Raw genomic sequence first — 18200 nt, forward strand, 5'->3', positions numbered from 1 at the left:
CAGCTCTACAAACCTGTGAGCATACTCACAGATGCATACATTACAACAGGCCACAATGGATTGAGCTCCAGTGTCAGATATCGCACTCTCACCTCTCGGCCAGAAGGTTCAAGCCCCACTCCACGATATTACCACACAATCCAGGCTGACGCAGCACTGAGGGAGTGCTGCGTTGTCAGAGGTGCCGTCCTTTTTATATATTTCAGTGATCTCATTGAGATGTATAAAATTCTTTGAGGGCTTGGCAGGGTAGATGCTGAGAGGCTGTTTCTTCTGGCTGAGGAGTCTAGAACCAGGGGTCACAGTCTCAAGATAAGGGGTCGGCAATTTAGGACTGAGATGAGGAGAAATTTCTTCTCTCAGGGACTTGTCAATCCTTGGAATTCTCTACCCTAGAGGGCTGTGGAGGCTCAGTCGTTGAGTATATTCAAGACAGAGATTGATAGATTTTTGGATATTAAGGGAATCAACGGATATGGGGATAGTGCAGGAAAGTGGAGTTGAGGTAGAAGATCAGCCATGATCTCATTGAATGGCGGAGTAGGTTCGAGGGGCCGAATGGCCGACTCCTGCTCCTATTTCTTATGTTCGTAAATGAGACAGTAAACTGAAGCTCTATCTACCTGCTCAGGTGTATGTAAAAGATGTCCTTTGGAGGTTCTCCTGATCGACTTTGGAACTTTTTGTGTGTCGAACCACCTGGCAAAACTCTTAGTTGGTTAATTACTCAACGTACGCTCAGAGTGTGGGCTGCAATGGGTACACGGGACGGGATGGTTGGGATTTGGGGGGGGAGGGCTCCGAGTCCACCGACACAGTTAAGAGCTTTTGTCCAATAAATCGGACAGTCAAAGTCCATGATGAAGGACGAGTTTGATGGTCAGAATGATCTGTTCTTCATACACGCCAACTTAGACAATGCCCAGAAACTGATACAGCCACCACATGGCTGATTGCTCTAAAGCACAGCCTCGAATATACACCTTCTGCCACGTGAAGACAAGACGCTGAACTGTAAGTGCAGTGGGACACGGCTTGGTGCTAACGTAAGATGAAGGGTTGCCCTCATGACTTGGGTCACTTTTACTGCAGTACGCTGAAGGTGCATGTGCATCAGTGCAGGGCTTAGAAATTACTGAGGGAGGGGGGAGGGGGAGTGGGGGCAGATGGGGGGATGTGACTGCGGAGTTATCGGGGTTTGGGAGACCTCCTGCCACCCCTGCCCAGACAGTTTCTATTTCTAGTGCCTCATTCTCTAGAATTCTGAGTGCAAAAAAAATGAAGTAAAGCTCCTAACCATTCCTGTCCCACTCCCCAGTCTATCTCCAAACCCTGGCAGCGCTGTAAGCGCAGTGATTGGGAGTCTCGAATGACATCAGATAATGCAGTCACATCAGGAGCTATACTGCTTATCGCAGGAACGTAGCTGCAACCAATCCCGATGAAGACAGGGGTAACTTTCGGCTTCCACAGCCCACGACTGCCTGATTGAAATTTGACGGCAGAGAGAAGCTCGCTCCCAGGAGTGCAAGCTGCCCCGAAATAAATCTTCACACAGACAACAGCCAGACCTTGCCAAAAGTTCCTTCGAAGGAAACAAAAGGCTTTTAAGAGCTTAATTTTAGCTGCTAACTTGTGTTTTTATATAACTTCTTTGGCAATAAACAGTAAAGAAATATATGTGTAACTTTGGTTGTTAGTAACGTGCAGCTCAGATGGAGAGGTTCTGCCTCATGTTCCTGCAAACAATGGGGGAATGTAAGCTTCGATGGATTGGTTCTTGCCCTGCCTTCAGCACCAATGGGGTGCTTATGCCCCTGACCCAGGGTTTCCGCAGGCTTTCCACTGAGAAGCAGGAGAACCCCAGGGGTATTTCAATGTCCTCCACTAATGCTCCTGGGTCTAGTGGCCTTCGGTCTGGCTCGTCATCCTATTGGGTTGCTCCTGGGTGACTCTGTGGTATATTAATGATTCAGACATAAATATAGGGGGCATGATAAAGAAATTTGCAGATGATACAAAAATTGGCCGTGTGGTTGACAGTGAGGAGGAAGGCTTCAGACTACAGGAAGACGACAGGAAGATATCGATGAACTGGTCAGTTGGGTGCAAAAGTGGCAAATGGAATTTAATCCGGAGAAGTGTGAGGTAACGCATTTGGGGAGTGTTAACAAGGCAAGGGAATACACAATACATGGAAGGATACTGAGCAGTGTGGAGGAACAGAGGGACCTTGGAGTATATGTCCACACATCCTTAAAGGTAGCAGGACAGATCGATAAGGTAGTTATAAAGGCATATGGAATGCTTTCCTTTATTAGCCGAGGCGTAGAATACAAGAACAGGAGGTTATGCTTGAACTGTATACAATACTAGCTCGGCCACAGCTGTGTGCAGTTCTGGTCACCACATTACAGGAACGATGTAATCGCACTGGAGAGGGTGCAGAGGTGATGTTGCCTGGACTGGAGAATTTTGGCTATGAGGAAAGATTGAATAGGCTGAGGTTGTTTTCCTTGGAACAGAGGAGGCTGAGGGAAGACCTGATTGAGGTGTATAAAATTATGAGGGGCCTGGATATAGTGGATAGGAAGGACCTGTTTCCCTTAGCACAGGAAACAACAACTGGGGGCACAGATTTAAAGTAATTGGTAAGAGGTTTAGAGGGGATTTGAGGGGAAATGTTTTCACCCAGAGGGTGGTGGGGGTCTGGGACTCACTGACTGAAAGGGTGGTAGAGGCAGAAACCCTCACCATATTTAAAAAGTACTTGGATGTGCACTTGAAGTGCCATAACCTACAGGGCTACGGACCAAGAGCTGGAAAGTGGGATTAGGCTGGATAGCTCTTTGTCGGCCGGCACGGACACGATGGGCCGAAATGGCTTCCTTCCGTGCTGTAAATTTCTATGATTCTATAGCTCCGATTCCAACCGATTGGATTGCTCCTGATTGACTCCGGTTCTACCTTCCAAATGATCCCATTGGTTCCAGCAACATTCAATCGCATCTTTCAACTGATCCGATTGGTTGATAGTGACATCTTCTGCTCCCAGTTAAGGAAATGGAGCTCTTGTTAAACACTGACACGCGGGTTAAACTGTTCCTTACTCAGGAGGCATAACCCTGGTGACAGCTCACCCTGAAGCGAGGGACCTCCCCTCCCTGTACACGTACAGGTTTCATCATTAGTCTCTGTGTAGATTTCCTTTCGTACCCTGACACCGGTGGTGCAGGAGAAATGTCCAATGGTCTCCTACAATTGAGACAGATGTTAGACTGAGCAAAGGGTATCTCTGTGTGACCCTCTGGAGCAGCTCCAGAACCTCGGAAAAACACACAGCAGGCTTCAATTGAAGGAAGGTGACACGTCTGGGTTTATTGGCCACTTACTGTTATTCAGCTGTGAAAGCTTCATCCTGAAATCAGCATGTGAGCCTCTCGCTTCCTCCGACATCCGAGTGACTGGGAGTGAAAGCACACATTAGATGTTTGCAATGCGACATCGCTTCACCTTTGGGGACACGGTGACGTACACTGTGCAAGGTGCTTCCACTGATTAACAACATATCGCTTCTTGGTGCACTTACAGCATCAAGTTCTGAGGCTGAACCAGGCAGTTCGCTACCTTGGTGTCCCATTTCACCCTGAGCTGAGCTTTCGACTATATATCCTCTGCATCAAGACTGTCTATTTTCCCCTCCATAACATCGCCCATCTCCGACCCTGCCTCAGCTCATCTGCTGAAACCCTCAACCATGCCTTTGTTACCTCCAGACGCAACTAATCCATGCTCTCCTGGCTGACCCCCCAGTTTTCACTCTCCATAAACTTTAGCTCATCGATAACTCTGCTGCCCGTGTCCTAACTCACACCAAGTTCACCCATCACCCCCTGTGCTCACTGACCTACATTGGCAAAGCCTCAGTTTTAAAATTCTCATCCTTGTTTACAAATCCCTCCATGGCCTCGCCCCTCCCTATCTCTGTAATCTTCTCCAGCCCCACAACCCCCTCCGAGATGTCTGCGCTCCTCTAATTCTGGCCTCTTGCACATCCCTGATTGTAATCGCTCCACCATTGGTGGCTGTGCCTTCAGCTGCCTGGGTCCCAAGCTCTGGAATTCCCTCCCTAAACCTCTCCGCCTCTCTACCTCCCTCTCCTCCTTTAAACACTCCTCAATATCTCCCGTTTTGACCAAGCTTTTGGTCATCTGTCCTAATATGTTGCTCGGTGTTAAGTTTTGTTTCTTAAAGGACTTGTGAAGCACCTTTGGATGTTTTACTACATTAAAGGCGATATATAAACGCATGTCGTTGTTGCTATCACATTAACCACACACTGAGTCAACAATTGAATCTCAGCTTTTGGCCTGGTAATCTGAGGGGTAACTCTGTCACTCGCAGGGAGCAGGGCTGGAGAATTGGGCCGGCATGATTGTAACCTCATCGTGGTCTTAGTCCTCACTGGAAGCATGGGATCACAGATCTGTCCCCCAGAACTAGCCACAACTCCAGCCAAGTTGTTCCAGAACAGCCACAACACTGACATCTACCCCACAATGTGGAGAGTTGCCCAGGTATGTGCTGTCCACAAAATGCAGGACAAATCCAATCTGGGCCGATTACCACCGCAGGTGAGGTGAGAGTGACTGCCCTTGACATCAAGGAGCCCTTTGAAAACTGAAGTCAATGGGGATCAGGGGGAAAACTCCCCACTGGCTGGAGTCATACCGAGCACAAAGGAAGATGGTTGTGGTGGTTGGAGGTCAATCATCACTGTCCCGGGACATCACTGCAGGAGTTTCTCAGGACTGAGTCCGAGGCCCAACCATCTTCAGCTGATTTATCAATGACCTTCCCTCCATCATAAGGTCAGAAGTGGGGATGTTTGCTGATGATTGCACAGTGTTCAGTGCCATTTGCCACTCCTCAGATACTTAAACAATGGAAGGACGAGGGCAGCAGGCGCATGGGAACACCACTACCTCCACGTTCCCCTCTGAGTTACACACCATCCTGACTTGGAAATATATCGGCCATTCCTTCATCGTTGCTGGGTCAAAATTGTGGAACCTAACAGCACTGTGGGAGCACCTTCACCCCATGGACTGCAGCGGTTCAAGGAGAAACCCCATCGCCATCTTCTCAGGGACGGGCCTTGCCAGCGATGTCCACATTCTGAGAATAAATTAAAACATTTACCCCTGACATTTGGGGTGTCCTCGCTTCAGTTCCACAATACTGAGGACCTGTACTCTTGGCAAGTGCAGAGAAACGCCGATACCTGAGACACAGGAAGCTCTTCTGGTCCGCCACACTCACGTTTATTCTCCACGTATATTAGTTCCATCTTGACAATGGCCTCCGAGTCTCTTATTTCGTTGAACATCTGTGTAACTGAAAGGCAAGCAGAGTATTAACCGACAGCCTCTGGCCCCACTCCATCAATTTGTTCCTGCTCCTGTTATTGGAGCGTGTGAATTCTGTGAGCCTGTGAGTTTCTAGTGTGAGACCTCATCACTCAGTCATTAGATTGCTCCCCGCCCGGGTGTGGGAATGGGGTGAATTGTATTTGCATATTGTTTGTTGAATACGAGAGGGCCCCCTGATGGGAGCAAGCAACTTGCCACATTTATCCTCCAGGTCTTATCTCATATTCCACGTCATATCCAGAGAGTCTGAAATAAAGGCAGCCATTACATTGCCACACCAACTGAAGATCTCCGCTCCTTGACATTCAACGGCATTACCATCGCCGAGTCCCCCACCAGCAACATCTTGGGGGTCACCATTGACCAGACACTTAACTGGACCAGTCACATAAATACCGTGGCAACAAGAGCAGGTCAGAGGCTGGGTATTCTGCGGCGAGTGTCTCACCTCCTGACTTCCCAAAGCCTTTCCAGCATTTATAAACCCAAAGTGGAGACGGAAGGAGGTTTGAGTGAGACAAGGAGGATTGAGAGACAGAGTGAGGTTGAGACAGAGGGAGGATTGAGAGGAGACAGAGGGAGGATTGAGAGGAGACAGAGGGAGGATTGAGAGGAGACAGAGGGAGGATTGAGAGGAGACAGAGGGAGGATTGAGAGGAGACAGAGGGAGGATTGAGAGGAGACAGAGGGAGGATTGAGAGGAGACGGAGGGAGGATTGAGAGGAGACAGAGGGAGGTTTGAGGGGAGACAGAGGGAGGTTTGAGGGGAGACAGAGGGAGGTTTGAGGGGAGACTGAGGGAGGTTTGAGGGGAGACAGAGGGAGGTTTGAGGGGAGACGGAAAGTGTAAAGTCCTGTCCCCTCAGTACAGATTCACACGAGGCATGTAGTGAAGTCAAGGTCACTCTGGACCTTTATTTCACAGCTCTGAAATGCTGCACTTGCCAGAGACCTGTCCTTATATACCTGTCTCTTGCAAGTGCACCCCTGGTGGTAAGGTATTCTGGTGGTTACAGGTCATATCTTATTACAGTTATGTATAGCATGTTAGGATACAGTTAGATATAATAATGTAAGATACATGACATCACCCTCCCCCAAGGTCTTATTGTCTTTATAGGTTCAATCTCTCAGGTGGTCTCAGGCCCCTCGAGCCTGCTCCACCATTCAATAAGATCATGGCTGATCTTCTACCACAACTCCACTTTCCTGCATTGTCCCATATTCCTTGAATCCCCGAATATCCAAAAATTTATCGAACTCTGTCTTGAATATACTCAATGTAAAGTCCTGTCCCCTCAGTACAGATTCACACGAGGCATGTAGTGAAGTCAAGGTCACTCTGGACCTTTATTTCACAGCTCTGGAATGCTGCATTTACCTGAGACCTGTCCTTATATACCTGTCTCTTGCAAGTGCACCCCCGGTGGTAAGGTATGCTGGTGGTTACAGGTCGTATCTTATTACAGTCATGTATAGCATTTTGGGATACAGTTATATATAATAATATAAGATACATGACATCACCCTCCCCCAAGGTCAGTCTCTCAGGTGGTCTACGCTCTCGCGTGGAGCGTCTGAGTTGTGGTCCAGTTGTTTGCCTTGGTGTCTGTTTTTTTTTGGGTGTGGTTGCTGGTATCTCACCTGGGCTGTCTGTTTCGATTGGTGTGATTGTTGTCTGTTGGGATTGCCCTTTCCTCAGGTTGTTCCCTCTGTCTGTCCACCAGGTGTGGTGCGAGTTCCACATTGTAGTCTGCCTCTGGTTCCGCAGTGTTGTTGGTAAATCTGCTTTTGACTTGGTCTACATGCCTCCGGCAGGTTTTGCCATTGTCCATTTGTACTACCAGTAGCCTGTTTCCTTCCTTGCCCGTTACTGTCCCTGCAAGCCATTTGGGACCCCTGCCATAGTTTAGTACAAACACTTTTTCCCATCTCATTCCATCCCCCCCTCGAATTTCTGTCACGATACTCAGTCAGCTTATGGCGCTTTGCCTCAACGATTTCGTGCATGTCTGGGAGGATGAATGAGAGCCTTGTTTTTAAAGTCCTTTTCATCAACAGTTGTGCGGGGGTGATCCCAGTCAGTGAGTGCGGACGAGATCTGTATGCCAGCAGCAGTCACGACAGGTGACCCTGCAGCGTGGGACCTTGGATTTTAAGCATGCCTTGTTTAATGATTTGCACTGCTCTCTCCGCTTGGCCATTGGAGACCGGCTTGAATGGTGCCGTCTTGACGTGATTTATGCCGTGGTCAATTATAAAGTCTTGGAATTCTGCGCTGGTGAAGCACGGACCATTGTCACTGACTAATATGTCAGGGATTCCGTGCGTTGCAAACATGGTTGCGAGGCTCTCCACAGAGGTGGAGGTTGTGCTCGAGTTTAAAATGGTGCATTCGATCCACTTTGAAAATACATATACAACTACGAGGAACATTTTGCCCATGAATGGGCCCGCATAGTCTACATGCACCCGCGACCATGGTTTGGTAAGCCAGGGCCAGGGGCTCAGTGGAGCCTCCCTGGGGGCATTGCTGAGTTGGGCACAAATGGTGCACCTTCGGACGCAGAGCTCCAAGTCCGCATCAATACCAGGCCACCAGACGTGGGATCTGGCTATGGCCTTCATGAGAACGATCCCCGGGTGCTCGCGGTGGAGCTCCCGGACAAATGCCTCACTGTCTCGCAGAGGCATGACTACTTGGCTGCCCCACATCAGGCAGTCTGCTTGTAGTGATAGCTCATGCATGCGCCTGTGAAAGGGTTTTAATTCCTTGGGGCAGGCATCGCGAGCCTCTGCCCAGTCACCGGTTAGGACACATCTTTTAACTAAGGATAACGTGGGGTCGCTGGCCGTCCAGGCTCTGATTTGGCGAGCCGTCATGGGCGAACCTGTGGACTCAAAGGCATTGATTGCCATGACTATTTCACAGTCCTGTTCGTCAGACCCTTCCGTGGTCGTCAGGGGTAGCCTGCTGAGCGCGTCGGCACAGTTGTCTGTGCCTGGTCTGTGCCTTATGGTATAGTCGTAGGACGGCAGCATGAGTGCCCACCGTTGAATGCGCGCCGAGGCGTTGGCGTTTATTGCCTCGCTCTTGGATAGGAGGGACGTGAGGGGCTTGTGGTCGGTTTATAATGCGAACTTGGCCCCGAAAAGGTATTGGTGCATCTTTTTGACACCGTACACGCACGCGAGCGCCTCCTTCTCTACCATTCCGTACCCGCGCTCCGACCGCGAAAGTGACCTGGAGGCATAAGCTATGGGTTGTAATTTACCCGCACTATTGACATGTTGCAAAACGCACCCAACCCCATACGCTGACGCATCAATGCGAGAACTAGCTTTTTACCTGGGTCAAAGAAAGTCAAAACATTGTTGGAACACAGAAGGTTGCGTGCCTTATTGAAGGCGCGTTCCTGGGCGTCCCCCCAAAATCAATCGCACCCCTTCCTGAGTAGCACGTGGAGAGGCTCCAGCAGCGTGCTTAAGTTCTGCATAAAGTTCCCAAAGTAATTGAGTAGCCCGAGAAAGGCGCGCAGTTCTGATACATTCCGGTGCCTGGGTGCCAGGCGAATTGCTTCTGTTTAGGACTCTGTTGGGCGGATTCCATCAGCGGCAATCCTTCTGCCCAAAAATTCAACCTCGGGAGCGAGAAACAGGCACTTGGATTTCTTGACTCGTAGGCCTACCCGATCCAACCACTTTAGTACTTCCTCCAAATTACGGAGATGGGAGTCGGTGTCCCTGCCCGTGATAAGAATGTCGTCTTGAAATACAACCGTCCCCGGGATGGACTTGAGCAGACTCTCCATGTTGCGCTGGAATATGGCAGCTGCCGACCTGATGCCGAATGGGCATCAATTGTACATGAAAAGGCCTGTGTTGATGGTGGTGAGTAGCTTGGATTCCTCGGTCAATTCTTGCATCATATACGCAGATGTGAGGTCTAATTTTGCGAAAAATTTACCTCCAGCCGATGAGGCAAATAAGTCCTCCGCTCTGGGCAGCGGGTACTGGTCCTGTCGGGAGCCTCTGTTTATGGTAGATTTGTAGTCCCCACAGATTCGTACGGATCCATCAGGCTTCATGACTGGGACGATGGGACTTGCCCAGTCGCTAAATTCCACAGGCGATATAATGCCTTCCCGCAGAAGCCTGTCTAGTTCGTGTTCAATCTTTTCCCTCATCACATAGGGTACAGCTCTGGCCTTGTGATGGACCGGTCTAGCATCCTGTGTGATGTAGATTTTGACTTTGGCCCCTTTGAAAGTGCCCACACCTGGCTGAAAGAGATGTTCAAATCGCTTTATAACTGTTGAGCAGGAGGTCCGTTCCTCTAATGACATGGCATGGACACATCCCATTTCCAGTTTAGTTTTGCCAGCCAGCTTCTCCCCAGCAGTGCTGGGGGGTCTCCGGGGACAATCCACAGGGGAAGTCGGTTCACTGTCCCTTTGTGTGTGACAGAGAGCACGGCGCTGCCGAGGACTGGTATGATTTCTTTGGTATAGGTCCTTAGTTTGGTGTCGACCCTTGTGAGTTTTGGTCTGTCTCTTTTATGCGGCCACAGTTCAAATTGTTGAGCGCCCATGAGAGATTGACTTGCTCCCGTATCCAGCTCCATGTTGACAGATATTCCGTTGAGTAGGACCCTCATCATTATAGGAGGCGTCCTGTTGTAGGAGCAGCGGCCATTGATCATGTTGACCCGCTGTACATCGGTGTCCTGTTCCCACCATCTTCTGGTCCGCTTTCCGACCCATCCGATTCGTATACCAGCCGAGCTGCCGTTTTTTTGCACATGCGGGCCAAATGCCCTGTATTTTCGCAATTTCTGCAAACAGCCTGCTGAAATCAACATCCCCTTGACGAGTGCCCACCCCCACACCTCCAGCACAGACCTGTTCTATTGTTTAAAGTGTTCCCAAAGAATGAGCTGCGTCTGGTTAATCTCTCTTGAGCTTCTCTCAGTTTGTAGTTGATTGTTCGCATTGTGGGTTGATGAGGTGTGAACGGCCGTTCCTGTGGCCGTTGATGGCTCTGCTTGCTGTCGAGAGCCTGTTCTCCCGGTTTTGTCTGTGTGTGGGGGTAACAGCTTGTTTAGTGCTGTGAACTTCTTCCGATATTCTGTTAGTTGTCGTACTTGCATTGTAAATCAACCTCGTTTCTTCTTCCCCTACCAAGAATGTCTGTGCAACCAGTGCTGCTGCCTCTAAGGTCAGGTTCTTCGTCTCTATGAGCTTTTGGAATATGCCTGCGTGGCCTATTCCTTCAATGAAAAAGTCTCTCAGCATTTCTCTCCTCAGTTCATCGGAGAGCTCACATAAACTAGCCAACCTCCGAAGTTCCGCCACGAAGTCGGGTATGCTCTGGCCCACACAGCGTCTGTAGTTGTAGAACCTGTGTCTGGCCATGTGTAGGCTGCTCGTTGGCTTCAGGTGGTCTCTTACCAGTGCGCTCAATTTTTCAAATACTTGCTTGCTGGTTTCTCGGGTGCCAACAGATCCTTCATTAAAGCGTATGTTTTCGAGCCACAGCTGGTGAAGAGATGGGCTTTTCTCTTGTCTGCCTTATCGTCGCCTAACCAGTCTTAGGTTACAAAACTTTGCTGGAGCCTTTCTATTAAGTCCTCCAAATTGTCTCCCGCATTGTACTTTTCATCTGATCCGTTGTTCGCCATTCTGTGGATTCTGTAATCCCGTAACCCGTCGCCACTGTAAAGTCCTGTCCCCTCAGTACAGATTCACACGAGGCATGTAGTGAAGTCAAGATCACTCTGGACCTGCACCTTTATTTCACAGCTCTGGAATGCTGCACTTGCCTGAGACCTGTCCTTATATACCTGTCTCTTGCAAGTGCACCCCTGGTGGTGAGGTATGCTGGTGGTTACAGGTCATATCTTATTACAGTCATGTATAGCATGTTAGGATACAGTTATATATAACAATGTAAGATACATGACAGAAAGTTAGGTCAGCTTGTTGTGTAACACTTACTGTTATTCTTTATCTGGTGTACTTCCATTTTAAAACCAGCCTGTGAGATGCTCAGCTCAATCAATTTCTGTGCAACTGAAATGGAGGAAAGAATCAGGTGTTGTGTGCAATAAATCAGGCTTTCCCCGATTTTTGTAAGTGTAGAATTGTGACCCAGAGGTTATGTGGATTGTGCATCAAAGCCAAGGCTCAGGTCAGCACAGGTACACGGTCTGAGCTGACGCTGTTTGTAACATGCTGACACACCCACAATCCTCCCTGTTACCCAGTTGATCACCCTGCCCCCGTTCCAATTACCATATGGAACAGTTAAACCCCAATTTTAACCCGAAGCTCCCGGTGAATGGGGCAGGTTGGATCGGATACCCGATTCATAGCCTGCTCTTGGGGAGTCCACTGATGCCAATGGGGCATCAAATCGTCAGGAGGGTGAACCAGGGGGTGTAAATCGGGGGGGTAAATCGGGAGTGGGGGGGTAAATCGGGAGTGGGGTGTAAATCAGGGGTGCAAATCGGGAGTGGGGTAAATCGGGAGTGGGGTAAATCGGGGGTGGGGTAAATCGGGAGTGGGGTAAATCGGGAGTGGGGTAAATTGGGGGTGGGGTAAATCGGGGGTGGGGTAAATCGGGAGTGGGGTAAATCGGGGGGTGTGTGTAAATCGGGGGGGGGGAAATCGGGGGGGGGTGTAAATCGAGGGTGGGGTAAATCAGGGGGGGGGTGTAAATCGGGGGGGGGTGTAAATCGAGGGGGGTATAAATCGGGGTTGGGGTAAATCGGGGTTGGGGTAAATCGGGGGGGGAAATCGGGGGGGGGTAAATCGAGGGTGGGGGTAAATCGGGGGGGTAAATCGGGGGGGGGGGGGTAAATCGAGGGTGGGGGTAAATCGGGGGGGGTAAATCAAGGGTGGGGTAAATTGGGGGGGTGTAAATCGAGGGGGGTATAAATCGGGGGGGGGGGGGTAAATGAAGGGGGGGTTAAATTGGGGGGGTGTAAATCGGGGGGGGTGTAAATCGGGGGTGGGGTAAATCGGGGGTGGGGTAAATCGAGGGTGGGGTAAATCGGGGGGGTGTAAATCGGGGGGGGGGGTGTAAATCGAGGGGGGTATAAATCGGGGGGGGGGGTAAATCAAGGGTGGGGTAAATTGGGGGGGTGTAAATCGGGGGGGGGGTGTAAATCGGGGGTGGGGTAAATCGGGGGTGGGGTAAATCGGGGGGGTGTAAATCGGGGGGGGTGTAAATCGGGGGTGGGGTAAATCGAGGGTGGGGTAAATCGAGGGGTGGGGTAAATCGGGGGTGGGGTAAATCGGGGGTGGGGTAAATCGGGGGGGTGTAAATCGAGGGTGGGGTAAATCGGGGGTGGGGTAAATCGGGGGTGGGGTAAATCGGGGGGGTGTAAATCGAGGGTGGGGTAAATCGGGGGTGGTGTAAATCGGGGGTGGGGTAAATCGGGGGTGGGGTAAATCGGGGGGGTGTAAATCGAGGGTGGGGTAAATCGGGGGTGGTGTAAATCGGGGGGGGGTGTAAATCGAGGGTGGGGTAAATCGGGGGGTGTAAATCGAGGGTGGGGTAAATCGGGGGTGGTGTAAATCGGGGGTGGTGTAAATCGGGGTGGGGTGTAAACCGGGGGTGGGGTAAATCGGGGGGGTGTAAATCGGGGGTGGGGTAAATCGGGGGGGTGTAAATCGGGGTGGGGTGTAAACCGGGGGTGGGGTAAATCGGGGGGGTGTAAATCGGGGGGGTGTAAATCGGGGGTGGGGTAAATCGGGGGGGTGTAAATCGGGGTGGGGTGTAAACCGGGGGTGGGGTAAATCGGGGGTGGGGTGTAAACCGGGGGTGGGGTGTAAACCGGGGGTGTGGGGGGGTGTTTATACGGGGGGGTGTAAATCGAGGGGGGGGTAAATCGGGGGGGGGGTAAATCGGGGTGGGGTGTAAACCGGGGGTGGGGTAAATCGGGGGTGGGGTGTAAACCGGGGGTGGGGTAAATCGGGGGTGGGGTGCAAACCGGGGCTGGGGTGTAAACCGGGGGTGGGGGGGGTGTTTATACGGGGGGGTGTAAATCGGGCACGTTTAAATCGGGGGTGTATCTCTGTAATCTTTTTCAGCCTCACAACCCCATAAGATTCTGTGCTCTTCAAATTCTGGCCTCTTGAACATCTCTCATTATAATCGCTCAACCATCGGTGGCCGTGCCTTGTGCTGCCTGGGCCCTAAACTCTGGAACTCCCTCCCTAAACCTCTCCACCTCTCTTTCCTCCTTTAAGACGCTCGTTGAAACCTACCTCTTTAAACAAGCTTTTGATCATCTGCCTTAATTTCTTCTGTAGCTCGGTGTCAAATTGATCTGTTTGTCTGTAACACTGTTGGGACGTTAAAGGCACTATATAAATTAAAGTTATTAATAATCCGATGTAATATGGATGGAAGGCGGCCATTCAGTCCATCGAGCCTGTTCCGCCATTCATTTTGTTGGTGGCTGATCTGTACTGCAACCCCTTCCCTTGGTTCCGTATCCCATTATACCCTTAACCAACATCAATCTCAAGCTCAGTTCTGAATTTTTCAATTGACCCCTCTGTGATCCGCAGCCTTGTGGGGGAGAGAGTGGTCGTTTGCCCGATCCAGTTATTGGCACTATTAATGATTTTGTGGGATCATTGGATGGGCTGGGTGCATGCTTTGACACAGCTCCTTCAACCAGCAAAATCATAGATTCGTGCGCATGTTCCATCGTCCTGAGAATGCTGAACTCCATCAGTTATCTTGTAATTAGCAAAAACATTTCCAGGCTCAAACCTTGGACATTGCAGGAGGAAGGAGGGACTGTCAGTTTTTGTAAAACACCTGACCCTGTGAAAACGTGTCGTTATTACTTACAATTCGCCTTCATCTGTGAAAGCTCCACCCTCAAACCCAACTGGGACTTGTTCAGCTCAGTGAATATCTGTGAAACTGAAATGGACAACCAACATCACACTTTATCTGGTCATTTATCTTACTGCTGTTTGTGGGAGCTTGCTGTGCGCAAATTGTTTGCCGCGTTTCCTACACTGCAACAGTGACGACACTTCCAAAGTACTTCAGTGTCTGTAAAGCTCTTTGTGAAGTCCTGAGGTCCTGAAATAACAATCTAGACCTGCCCTCCCAGAGAATGTGACTTCCCCCATTAACATCTTGGGTAGAAATTTGAGCCGGGGCAATGTTTTGTAAACAGGGGCCGAGCCAAGTGCTCAGTTTTGCTGTTTGGTCCTCTCCTGCAGGAAGTGACATCACTGCGACCGACCATCACACCAGCTCGAGCACTGATCAGCGGGTACAGAGGGAGAAGGCTCCACGATGACCCAGTAACCTTACCCTGCATGTAATAAAGCGAGCTGCTGCATCGATCTTCCTTGCACCAAAGTTCTGCCATAAGCGTGAATAAGGGTGCTCCATAAATCTCAATGTAAATGGAAGTAACCAGGATGTTCTGCTCATCAGTTGCTCCTGACTATCAAACGCTCACTGGGATGTCAGAATTAGGATAATAGGGCCTGTGCTACAGGTGTCATGTATTGGCTTCATGGGCTCTTTGCTTAAGAATTCATAGCAACACATTGCTATTAAGAACTAGCTAGTTTAGTAGCACAAGGTTTAACAATTACATTACACATTACAAGTTCATCCTAGTAGGCCGTCTGTCGAGACGAGGATGATGCTCTTCACACCAAAAAGAGATGGGCTCAAAATGAGTTACATCTTAAACAGGTGGAAGATGCCTGTGCGTGGAGTTTTTTAACATGTGGTGGCCGTTGCACATCAGCCACCACACGGACTCGACAGAGCTAGGTCTTGGTCCAGGAGCGAGGGTTAACCAGGACGACTGGAGGCCAAGCTCTGTTGCGTCGCTCTTGGGCCACGAACCCGCCGATAGTAAATGCTGCGCCACCCCTCGCTGGGCTCGACCTCCGACCCCTCGCTGGGCTCGACCTCCGACCCCTCGCTGGGCTCAACCTCCGCCCTCTCGCTGGGCTCCACCACCGCCCCCTCGCTGGGCTCCACCACCGCCCCCTCGCTGGGCTCGTCCTCCGCCCCCTCGCTGGGCTCGTCCTCCGCCCCCTCGCTGGGCACGACCTCCGCCCCCTCGCTGGGCTCGTCCTCCGCCCCCTCGCTGGGCTCCACCTCCGCCCCCTCGCTGGGCGCGACCTCCGTCCCCTCGCTGGGCTCCACCTCCGCCCCCTCACTGGGCGCGACCTCCGCCCCTTACAACCACCTGCCTCATTGTGGCTCCCCCGAACCCAACTGGCTGGGGTTTTATTGAGTCTTGTGAATATCACGTGACTGGCTAAGCCACTCCCAACTCAACAGCTCCATCAGCCTGTGAGCCTCCTCATTGATTCATACATTACAACAAGTAATGTGATTGCTCTGGGGCACATGGTACTCATGCTATTCCAATACTGCACTACAACCAGCAGCAAGAGACAAGGAGCTCTGTCAAGCCCGTGTGGTGGCTGGTGTGCAACGGCTCAATACACTGATAACCTGACTGTCTGAAAAATACACACAACTGTCGAGTTGGTGTTCCAAAGAACTTCATCACTGTTCTTTTAATTATGAAGTGGTGAATGTCACTTGCTGGGGAGGAACAGGTGATGTTTTTTATTCACGGGATGTGGGCGTCGCTAGCAAGGCCAGCATTTATTGGCCATCCCTAATTGCCCTTAACTGAGTGGCTCGCTCGGACATTTCAGGGGGCAGTTAAGTATCATCCACATTGTGGGTCTGAAGTCACATATAGGCCAGACCGGGTAAGGGTGGCAGATTTCCTTCCCTAAAGGACATTAGTGAACCAGATGGGTTTTTAACGACAATCCAAAAGTTACATTGTCATTTCTGATACTACCGTTCTATTCAATTATTTAATTAATTGACAGAATTTAAATTCCTCAGCTGCCATGGTGGGATTTGAACACGTGTCTCCAGATCATCAGGCCAGGCCTCTGGATTACTGGTAGTGTACTATAACCGCTGTACTACTGTTACCATTGGACCTATGGTTCCCAAAGATTTCCAGCACTGGAGGTTTTGCTCGTGCATTGTTGTGACCCAGCATTCCCGGGCTGTGTTGCAGATCCACTGATTGAGATCGATTAGGCAACAATTCCATTATCGTTGTATCGTGTGACTACCTGGATGGTGTAAGGTGAGCTGGATGATCCCTGGTCTTTTCTCATCAAGTGATTCCTAGGCTCCTACAATGAAGCCTCGACCGCGAGTGTGTGGAAAATTGCAGCAGGGATCACCATGGGGAATGACCATGCCAAAAAGCACCCTGTCTGAGCAGGAAGCAAGCCGGAGGTTTCAAGGTGTTGGCTAATCGACGAGCTTACTCAATGGGAAAGAACAGAATGGACTGGCAAATGATACTTAAAGGGTTAACGGTGGATCGGCAATGGCAAACATTTATAGATCACATGGATGAACTTCAACAGTTGTACATCCCTGTCTGGAGTAAAAATAAAACAGGGAAGGTGGCTCAACCGTGGCTAACAAGGGAAATTAAGGATAGTGTTAGATCCAAGGAAGAGGCATATAGATTGGCAAGAAAAAGCAGCAAACCTGAGGACTGGGAGAAATTTAGAATACAGCAGAGGAGGACAAAGGGTTTAATTAGGAGGGGGAAATAGAGTACGAGAGGAAGCTTGCCGGGAACATAAAAACTGACTGCAAAAGCTTCTATAGATATGTGAAGAGAAAAAGATTAGTCAAGACAAACGTTGGTTCCTTGCAGTCGGACTCAGGTGAATTTATAAAGGGGAACAAAGAAATGGCAGACCAATTGAACAAATACTTTGGTTCTGTCTTCACGAAGGAAGATACAAATGACCTTCCGGATGTACTAGAGCACCGAGGGTCTAGTGAGAAGGAGGAACTGAAGGATATCCTTATTAGGCGGGAAATTGTGTTGGGGAAATTGATGGGATTGAAGACCGACAAATCCCCGGGGCCTGATTATCTGCATCCCAGAGGTGGCCCTAGAATTAGTGGATGCATTGGCGATCATTTTCCAATAGTCTATCAACTCGGGATCAGTTCCAATGGACTGGAGGGTAGCTAATGTAACACCACTGTTTAAAAAAGGGAGGGAGAGAGAAAACGGGTAATTATAGACCGGTTAGCCTGACATCAGTAGTGGGGAAAATGTTGGAATCAATCATTAAGGATGAAATAGCAGCACATTCTCTCTCTCTTGCCTTCTCTCTCTCTCTCTCTCTTGCCTTCTCTCTTTTTCTCTCGCCTTCGCTCTCTCTCTCTCTCTCGCCCTCTCTCTCTCTCTTGCCTTCTCTCTCTCTCTCTTGCCTTCTCTCTCTCTCTCTCGCCTTCTCTCCCTCTCTCTCTCTCTCTCTCGCCTTCGCTCTCTCTCTCTCTCTCACCTTCTCTCTCTCTCTCTCTCTCTTGCCTTCTCTCTCTCTCTCTCGCCTTCGCTCTCTCTCTCTCTCTCTCTTGCCTTCTCTCTCTCTCTCTCGCCTTCGCTCTCTCTCTCTCTCTTGCCTTCTCTCTCTCTCTCTCGCCTTCTCTCTCTCTCTCTCTCTTGCCTTCTCTCTCTCTCTCTCGCCTTCGCTCTCTCTCTCTCTCTCTCTCGCCTTCTCTCTCTCTCTCTCTCTTGCCTTCTCTCTCTCTCTCGCCTTCTCTCTCTCTCTCTCTCTCGCCTTCGCTCTCTCTCTCTCTCTCTCTCGCCTTCGCTCTCTCTCTCTCTCGCCTTCTCTCTCTCTCTCTCTCTCTCGCCTTCGCTCTC

The 18200-nt window shown here is 50.2% G+C and overlaps 1 protein-coding gene across 1 annotated transcript in view; it reads right to left on the reverse strand.

Annotated features, from left to right (window-relative positions):
• LOC139237857 (putative leucine-rich repeat-containing protein DDB_G0290503) overlaps nt 1–18200 on the reverse strand; it is a 111447-nt gene that overhangs the window by 78214 nt on the left and 15033 nt on the right. The window contains exons 5-8 of the mRNA XM_070867082.1: nt 14300–14374; nt 11428–11502; nt 5323–5397; nt 3393–3464 (exon numbers count right to left, since the gene is read on the reverse strand). Of these exons, the coding sequence (XP_070723183.1) occupies nt 3393–3464; nt 5323–5397; nt 11428–11502; nt 14300–14374 (297 nt within the window). The remainder of the gene's footprint in view (nt 1–3392; nt 3465–5322; nt 5398–11427; nt 11503–14299; nt 14375–18200) is intronic.

The sequence above is a fragment of the Pristiophorus japonicus genome, chromosome 24 (genome assembly GCF_044704955.1).
Source record: "Pristiophorus japonicus isolate sPriJap1 chromosome 24, sPriJap1.hap1, whole genome shotgun sequence".
Taxonomy (NCBI): Eukaryota; Metazoa; Chordata; class Chondrichthyes; family Pristiophoridae; genus Pristiophorus; species Pristiophorus japonicus.